Source organism: Myotis brandtii, unplaced genomic scaffold (assembly GCF_000412655.1).
Source record: "Myotis brandtii unplaced genomic scaffold, ASM41265v1 scaffold743, whole genome shotgun sequence".
In the NCBI taxonomy this organism is placed as follows: Eukaryota; Metazoa; Chordata; class Mammalia; order Chiroptera; family Vespertilionidae; genus Myotis; species Myotis brandtii.
This window is the reverse complement of record NW_005370960.1, coordinates 1772780-1781909: the sequence shown is the minus strand read 5'-3', so window position 1 is coordinate 1781909 and position 9130 is coordinate 1772780. Positions and strand designations below refer to the sequence as shown.

Sequence of the window (9130 nt, the reverse complement as noted above, 5' to 3'; positions counted from 1 at the left end):
CTTTCCCTCCACAAGCCTCTGTGGCAGGAGGACCGACCCTGGTTGTCCCTCCACAGGCCGCTGCCACCTGAGGCCAGGCGCTGGGGTTCTGTGCCTGTCCCTGGGAAACCGCTCTGCAAGCCGCGTTCCTGGCCCTTCCTCTGGTTCCAACCCATGAGGCCCACACGAGCCGGTCGGCCCCACGCCCAGGTCACCGGGTCAGTAACCGGAAGAGGACAAGCACTCGGACCTGCCTGTTTCACTTGCTCTTTAAATCCTAAAACCTGGTGCTTTACGATGTGGTCACCTTTTCGTAACATTTGCCCAACATGGGAGCTGACCGCACGGCCCCGGGACAGCCCTCCCCTGGTCACTGCCCACGAGACGCCTGTGAAAGGCCTGAAACAAGCCACTCAGGCACAGGGCTGTCGGCGTCAGCAGCACTGACTCTGTACCCCACGGGGCTGTGAACAAGAGGGGAGGCGGGGAGACCCTGGGGGCGAAGGGGCCTTCCACATGCAGGCTGGGGGGCGCCCAAGCTCCAGGAGAAAGAACTCCACTCAGTGGGCTCTGCACAGCCTCGGCTCAGCCCCCCACCCCCCCTGGGATCCGACCACCACGGCCGACAGGCCTCCCCGACTGGACAGCACTGCAGCCAACACCCAAAGCCGGTCGGGGCTCGTAGGTCCTGGTTGCGCAGGAGCGAGTACACAGAACGCCCTCCGCAGGCTGCAGAGAACGCCGCAATTCCAAGCCTGGGCAAGCTTCTCGTCCTGCTCCTGGGACACGGGCACCAGGCGCCGACAGCAGACACCCAGGAGTCCCGGTGAGGACGTCACCCTGGGACCACACCGCTCCTGACCTGTGACCCCCGGAGACGACAGGACGGAGCACAAAGAGAAAAGCCACAGATGAGGCCGGGGAGGAAGCGGAGGCCGGGACACGGGCAGCGGGCGATGAGCCCCCAGCCCCTGGGCTTCCCCTGTGGTCAGCAGGCACGGAGGGCGGGAGGGACAGGCACCACCGTGGGCCACGGCCACGAGGGCAGCGCCCGGAGAAGCCCAGCAGCCGGCGGAGGGCCTGCGCGGCACGAGGGCGACCGTCCCCAACTCGGCCCGACGCAGCGCAGCGGTCACCCGGCCTGCACCCTCGCTGGGGAATAAACACACTTCAACCAAAACCCCCACAGGGAGGGCGGCTGCATCCTGGGAGGAAACCAGCAACATGGAGACAGTCGGGGAGAGAAACGACGCAAACCCTGCAGAGCTCGCCAGGAAACAGGCTTCGGAACACGCTTCCTACGTGTGCCTTCAGCGAGGTCTCTACAGAACCAGGATGAAATATAAGAACAGTCGGGCAGAAAGAGCACTCAGAACTAAAATGCAGTGGCTCACACAGGCCTCAGCAGAGACACGGAAGATAGAGTCAGACGGATGAAGGCAGAGGCCAGGCCAGGCCGAGCCTGCATTGCGGACGCTGTGGCAGCCACTAGACAATTTCCAGAGCTGAAGGAAAGCGTGCCTCCCGGCTGGGGGCCCACAGCGGCTGCTGGCGGGAGGGCCACGGAGGCCGACAGGCTGAAATCTCCCGACACGGTGGCCTGCACCCAAACTACATAACCACACCCGGCACCCAGACACCTGACCCCGCATCACTGTGAGGAAGTTACGAGGATGAAAACAGACCGAGGAGGACCGAGTGGCAAGCACAAGGCACTGACTGGCAGGCATGAGGCGGGCAGCCCTGGCCGTGGCGCCCAAAGGCTGGCAGCTCTGCGTGGGGCTGAGAGAGATCTCAAAGGTCTCCTCACAGGAAGACAATGGTCACTAACTGTGCCATCATCTCTATATAAAAGGCTAATATGCAAAGTGTCCCCTCTGGAGTTTGACCAGGAGTTCGATCGCTTGCTATGACGTGTGCTGACCACCAAGGGGCAGCACGGAATGAAGGAAGGCCCCAGCCAGCAGCCAGCAGCCGGGGAAGGAAGGCCCCCATAAGCCCTGATTGCCGGCCAGGCCTAAGGACCCGACCTGTGCACAAATTTCATGCACCGGGCCTCTAGTTTCTCAATACAAAGCAGGTCCAGTCACACACCCTGTCCTGACCGTGTTCCTGTCAGTTACATCTCAGGACACTGCAAACCCAGAGACCAGGAGGGCTGAACAGCAACCTGAACCGAGAGGCGCAGGCGGCTGGAGGGGAGAGCTCCCCCCGGGGAGCTCAGGAGGAAAGCGCCTGCCAGACAGCAAGCACCTGGGGGTCTAGAACTTCTCAAGTTGCCGGGAAAGCTCGCTATTTTTGACAAGAGAAATAAAAGGCAGCGAGAAACTGCAGGAAACCAAAAACCTAGACGCAGGGCATTGCACGTGGCAGCGTGAGGACAGGAAGCAGCAAGAGCCTCTGCATGGAGGGCTCCCACGGCTCCTCAGCTTTGGGGACTTGCCGAAGGCAGGCAGAGCCCAGGGAGCACCCGGGCAGGAAGCCTCGGCCAGAAGCGCGGGCGCTGCCACATCTCACCCACCTCGCCCTCTGCCCTGTAGCCCGTCCAGGTGGGCCTGGCAGCCCCGAGGGAGGGGGGGGACAGGGACCGGGGACGGGGGACGGAGCTCCTCCAAAGCTCATTACACACCCGGGGACCCCACTCGCCAGGCTGCTTCCGACCAGACTCAGAAAGCTCCCCCCAGGCCTGGACTGGGAACAGGTCTGTGCTGAAGGTGGGAGGGACCATAGAGGTTCATGCTGATGGCGACGCACGAAACACCCGCCAGAGGCCCCGGGGAACCTGCCGTGATGGCGAGCGGGCCGGCCGGTCCAGATGGCCCTGTGGTTGTACACGTGCTAGACCCCGAGCAGCCGCCTTATGTATTTAAAAACGTTCTACGCAGGAGTGCAGCCTGCAGCCGCTCCATCAGGAGCTCCCAGCAGGGCCTTCCCATGCTTCTGCTGCAGCCACGAGCTTTCCAAGAGCTTTTGGCACAAACTCCAGCAGCACTTCGAGCAGGGGCTGAGCCTCTCAGGCAGGGCATGCCCAGAGGCCGGCGTGATTCCGGAAGTTCCCAGGGCATGGAGGGCGCAGCACAGCGTGAGCCAGGGCCGCAGGGCCTCACCGGTCAGCAGGACCCCCTAGAGGAAGGAGAGCGCGAGGAGGGACCCGCTGCCGGTCAGTGTGGCCCAGGCTGAAAGGGGGCTGGTGTGGCCTAGTCTGCACCTCTGGGAGCTTTCTCACCTGCAATGAGCCTTTACACTAAGATGCTCTGAGGTCAGCTCTCCAGCATCAAACCCTAGGATCTGCAAAATGCCAGCTTGGTAACCAGCCGGCTGGCATCGCGGTCGCCATGGCTACCCTGAGGAAGGCAAGCAGAGTGGACAAAGCAAAGACCTGCCACGTCTCTAAGGCCTGAGACCCGAGCTCCGCCTGGAGAAGTCTCCTTCAGACGCACCAGGACAAACAACGGAAGGGCTGCCTATGAGCAGGACACCCGCCCTGCACGCCTCCGCCCTCGGGCAGGCCCCTGCCACGGAGACCAGGGGGCGGAGGCGGCCAGCTTCTCGCCTGTGGCTCCTGCAGCTGCTGGAGAAGAGAACCAGGACCCCACACTCGGGGCCCCACCTCCCCCTGCACCCCGTGCTGCCCCTAACCCCCTGCGCGCTGCTGTAGTCACACCGCCATCAGGATGGCACCTGGTAGGTGCCAGGGACAAAGACCAAAAATACACATTGCTGACGGGTCGCTGCGGAGGCCCCTGGGAACGGCTGCGCGGCCCCGAAGGAAGCGGCAGCCCCAAGAAACCCTGAGGTCAGCAAACCAGAGCTGCACTCAGCTCGCCGGCTCTCAGCGACCAACACTCAGGTCACCAAGAAACGGAGACGAGAATTGTTAAAAGGAGGTCACAGCATAATGAGATGCCGTGGAAAAACACCACGGGGGAGGGAAATGCAAACTGTAGAGATGAAGGGAGGCGAGTGTAAATTAAGTCCGTGGTGTCACAGAAATGCCTCCACTGCATAAGTCCCGGTGCCACCCACACAGGCTCGGCCACACCCCGAGCCCGAGCAGCCCTGCGCCCTCCCGCGCCCCACAACGGCCAGGGCGGCTGGGACGGGGCCTGAGCAGCGCCAGCCGAGCAAAACGCCGCCCGCCTGTCCCCCACAGCCCTGGGGCCACCTGTCCCTCCAGCGCTCGGCTGCTCAGCCCCGGCCACGCGCTCCCCACTGTGAAGCGGCCTTGCCCACCTTGTCTTCTGTGGAGACTGAACGCCATGACCCAAGAGACTGCAATGTACAAGCGAAGCTCAGGTGCATCCACCCAGCACAGGAGGCGGGGCGAGGGGTCCCACACCCGGCTGGCGTGGCTGGGGGGGCGGGGGGGGGGCTGGGGACACCTGTGCCCGAGCGGAGCGGCTGGGAGAGCCCCTTACCTGCCTGCCCTTCACCACGTGCTTGGGCACCGGCACCTTGAGCTCCAGGTCGGTGTAGTCCTGGGACCAGGTGTAGTTCTCCCGCACGGCTCCGTTATAGCTGTCGGGGTTTCTCTGGAACTGCTCCTGTCCCCTGAGGAAGAACCACAAGTCAGATGCCAGCCCAGCCACAGCCCCTCACACCTCACCACGCGTGGCTCAAGCCTCCTGGGTAATGCTGTTACCTGTGAGTTTCTTTTTAAAATCCAGCATCAGTCGTTTTACCTACAGCTGGCACCACAGTTCAGCGTCGCCGCCAGCCCTCCCCAGAGAGGTCCTCACCCACAGGACCAGGCCCGGCAGCCGGAACCGTCCAGACCCCAGAGCAAGACCCTCATTCAGACGAAGAGGGTCCCTTACAGGCTGCTGCTGGCCCAGATGGACAATGCGAGCACCCAGAGCAGTGTCCACAGGGCGCAGAGCACAGGCGTGTTCACACCCTGAGGTCATAAAACAAAACCATGGCTCCCTGCCGGCCAGCGGCGTGGCTCAGGGCTGAGCGTCGACCTGTCAACCAGAGGTCAGGGTTTATTCCTGTCAAGGGCACATGCCCAGGTTTTGTGCTCGATCCCCAGTGTGGAGTGTGCAGGAGGCAGCCCATCAATGATTCTCCCTCATCATTGATGCCTCTCTCTCTTCCTCTCGCTTCCTCTCTGAAATAAAAAGAAAAATTTTAAATAGGGAAAAAAGATTAGACTTATCACTACAATCAAATGTCCCCAGTCCTGCCCTGGTCCGTTGCTCATTGGTTAGAGTGCCCACGGACTAAAGGGTCACTGGTTCAATTCCGGTCAAGGGGACATGTGGGAGGCAACCAATCGATGTGTCTCTCACATTGATGTTTCTTTCTCTCTCCCCCTCCCTTCCACTCTCTCTAGAAATCAATGGAAAAAATATCCTCTCGTGAGGATTCACAAAAACAAAAAACAACAAGAAAAAACTAAGTGATTCTATACCGAAATAAAGGAGGCAGGGTACCTGGGATCTCGCGTAACGTGCCCGCGTGCTCGCTGCTCTGACCACCGATCAGACGCTCTGCCAACGTGAACACACCGGTGTTTACTATGAACTCCCCAACCGACTAAAAATGAGACCTGGTTACATGAGACGTTTCCTTACATCATGTTAATTATTTTAACAAGGGAAAGAGGCACTCCAATTTTTTACAATTATGTAAAAGTGAGATATACATTTAAAACAAAAAGTAGGTCATCTGTTCCATAAATATAACCATTGAAGAATGCGGAATTCTTAGTCTTTTAACTCCATTCTCTACTCCTCGTCATCCAAAATGAGGAAACGATTCCAATCACCAGACGACTTCCGAAGGGAGCAGTGCCGAGACGGAGAAAACCACACTCCAACCTCCAGGGGAACGGGAGGGCACCCGGCCCCGGCCCCGGCGGAAGCAGAGCCTGGAGACAGCCTAGTGGGTGGTCACGTCGAGATGCGGACACGCACCACCCACTCAGCAGGCACAGACCAGACGCCGCAGCCACGGCCCAGCTCTCGTCCCTGTCTCCCCGCCCTCTTCACACCCCGCCCCCCCCCGCAGCCAGCTACTGCCCCGAGGGGCGTCCAATGTGCCCACAGAGGTGACTCACCCCAGTTTTCACCTGGCCTCCGAGTGAACCTCAAAGTCACAGCCCTGAGTTTCTACCCATCCTGACAGCCCCACCCAGTCCTATCAGGACCCCACTGTCACTCTGAAACCCCCACTTTACATCCAACTTCCAACTCACAGTTCCGGCCTCGCCCCCTGGGAGGCTGTCAGCTTGGGGGGACGCTGTCCTCGAGGGGAGAGTGACTCTGCTGCTCACCAGCCGGGCCTACGGTGGTTTGGGGACGACACGGGGACACAGGCCACGCGGGGTGGCTCGAGCCCACCCTGCCTGCTCCTGACACTGGCATCAGACACGGAAACGTCCCTTTTAAGGGAGTCCAAGTCCTGCTGCAGGTGACCAGGGTCTGATGAGTAAAAGCTCAGCATCCGAGGAGACGCAGAAACGGGCAAAGTAGGAAAGGAGGCGGCTGGGGAGGCGGGAGGGCTGGTGGGCCTCCCAGGCCCAGGCAGAGAAGGTGGTGGGGGGTTAGGGCTGGCGGGCGAGCCTGGGCCCCCTCTGTCCTGGCCACAAACCACTGGCCCGTGACCCAGCCGCTGATGGTCCCAGCCGACCGGGGACGGGTGTGCCCAGGCCTGGGAGGAGGAACCGGCACTGCCTGCGCCAGAAAGGAGGCACCTGTCGGAGTGCGGCCAGGAGCGAGGCCAGCTCTGCGGGAGGTGGCATGGCGAGGGGACCAGGGAGCCCGGGAGCCGGGGACCCCAGAGGCAGGGCCAAGGGGGAAAAGGCGACTCTACCAGCAGGTTTGGTCCCGGAAGGAACGGCCTGGTCCTAAGCTGAGAAGCTGACCTCCTCAAAGGGGTGGGTGCTACCATGACGCCTGCCCCGTTCCACATGGAGGCGTGAGCGAGCCCTTCTTCACAGCACAATCCCAGCCCAGAGGGCGGGAACAGCCGCCCCAGCAGCCCCTGTGCCAGTGCTAGCAGTGGGCACCCCTGAGGAGAAACAAAATGTTTACTAAGCCTCTTCCCACTAGACACTTAGCTGCTACAAAGGAGAAACAGTAACTTGTCAGCCACAGGAAACATCACAGAAAACCACCCTGTCCAGGGACAGCTGCAGAGAGAAGTCCGACTGACGAGATGTGGCCCCAGGCAGGGAGGAGATGGCCCCGTGCAGGGAGAAGGTGGCCCCGTGCAGGGAGGAGTGGCCCCGTGCAGGGAGGAGGTGGCCTCCATGGAGGGAGGAGGTGGCCCCGTGCAGGGAGGAGGTGGCCCCGTGGAGGGAGGTGGCCCCGTGCAGGGAGGAGGTGGCCTCCATGGAGGGAGGAGGTGGCCCGTGCAGGGAGGAGGTGGCCCCATGGAGGGAGGTGGCCCCGTGCAGGGAGGAGGTGGCCCCGTGCAAGGAGTGGCCCCGTGCAGGGAGGAGGTGGCCCCGTGGAGGGAGGAGGTGGCCCCATGCAGGGAGGAGGCCACACCTGGCCCAGGAGAAAGGACACGCTGGAATGAGGCCCTCGGGTGGCTGCAGCAGAACATGGGCAGTCTCTGTGTGATTTCTTCAACGTTTTGGGGCACCTGGATTTTCTAAAAGTGGAAAGTGTCTTAAAGACGCACAATAAACAGACCTGGGGACTCTGGGCACCACTGCCTTGGGGCTCAGCAAGTGGCTCCCAGCCTCTGACGCCTGCAGCCCACACTGAGCTGCGGCCGCAGGACCAAGAGGTGCGGCTGTGGTTAAGGTTCTAAGTGTTAAACATGCAGTTTACTTCCAAATGCTGTTGTCACTAAAATGCTACAATAAGTACCAAACAGCCTGCATCCTCAGAGAATCTAAGGAAACCGCCTGAGACACGGCTGGAAACCCCACCACACACAGACTGAATAAAACCACAATCCTACAGGGCAACACAGACTGAATACAGAAGGCACACCTGCCCTTCGAAAGAAAGGCTCAATGCAGACATGTCAAATCTCTGACTCGAACCATGAATTTAACGTAGTCCCAAAGAAAATTTCAACAGATTTTCTCATAGAAAATTTAATTTCCAAAAAAAGCCTGGGGGAGGGGAGATGCAGGTCGCGTCCTCCAGTGGTGGATGCATTTCAGTGAAGAATGGCCAACACAGAGACAGATGTGAACAGAGAGAGGAAAAGAAAAATACAGTCACCTGCACAGCCAGTCACGTCCAGCACACACACAGGGCGTGGCGTTTCCCACAAAGCCAGCGAGGTGAAAGCTCACAGCGGCCGAGAAAGGGGCCAGGGCACCCGGCCTGGCTGCCACCCACCAGATGGCCCAGCCTGGCCCTGTGACGCAGGAGGCCGTCCGGGAACCTGTCCAGATGTCCATGCGCCTGTTCCAGCAGCACGGCAGCACCCTCACGGAGCACCGCGGTGACGGCCAGGCCAGGAACAACCTCATCACACTCCCCAGGGGACTCGGGGTGACGTGCGGCCACGGGGGATGTTCTGAGGGCAAAAGGTCCTGCTTCCGTCAGCGTCCCCTCGCGTGGGCGCGCCCAGGCCCTCCCAAGACCTCCCTCCAGGGCAGCCAGGAGTCCGCTGGGACAGCCGTGAATACTGGGCTTATCGGGCGGGTTCCCAACTGTGGCAGGGGCAGGGGCCAGTGCCGTGGGGGAAAGGCCAGCCACGCCCACCACACGCTGGCAGCAGGAGACAGGTCCCTGCTACTGCTTGTCCCCCATGGACGCGACCGAGTCCACACACAGCAATCACGTGACAGGAAAACATGGGCCAACGTGAAAAATGTTATAAAACACAAGTTTACAAAAGAAAACATGACCCACGGTTGCCTTTAGGGAGAACTCACTTTCATCACACTCTCTTGTAACTTCTTTTTTATTGTTAATCCTCACCCGAGGCTGTTTTTCTATTGATTTTTAAAGAGCGTGGGAGAGAGGGAGGAAGGGAGGAAGAGAGGGAGAGAAACATGGATGTGGCAGAGACATCAACCGGTTGCCTCCCATGTGCATCACGACTGGGGCCGGGGATCAGACCTGCAACCCAGGTCTGTGGCCGCCCGGGAATCGAACCCACGGGCCCTCGGTGCATGGGCTGACGCTCTAACCACTGAGCACACTGGCCAGGGCACACTTGTAACTTACTTTTTTTT

General features: G+C 60.6%; 1 protein-coding gene across 1 annotated transcript in view; it reads right to left on the bottom strand.

Moving 5' to 3' along the window:
• NUDCD3 (NudC domain containing 3) overlaps nt 1–9130 on the bottom strand; it is a 40174-nt gene that overhangs the window by 6000 nt on the left and 25044 nt on the right. Inside the window, exon 3 of the mRNA XM_014530541.1 lies at nt 4398–4530. Coding sequence (XP_014386027.1) covers nt 4398–4530 — 133 coding nt within the window. The remainder of the gene's footprint in view (nt 1–4397; nt 4531–9130) is intronic.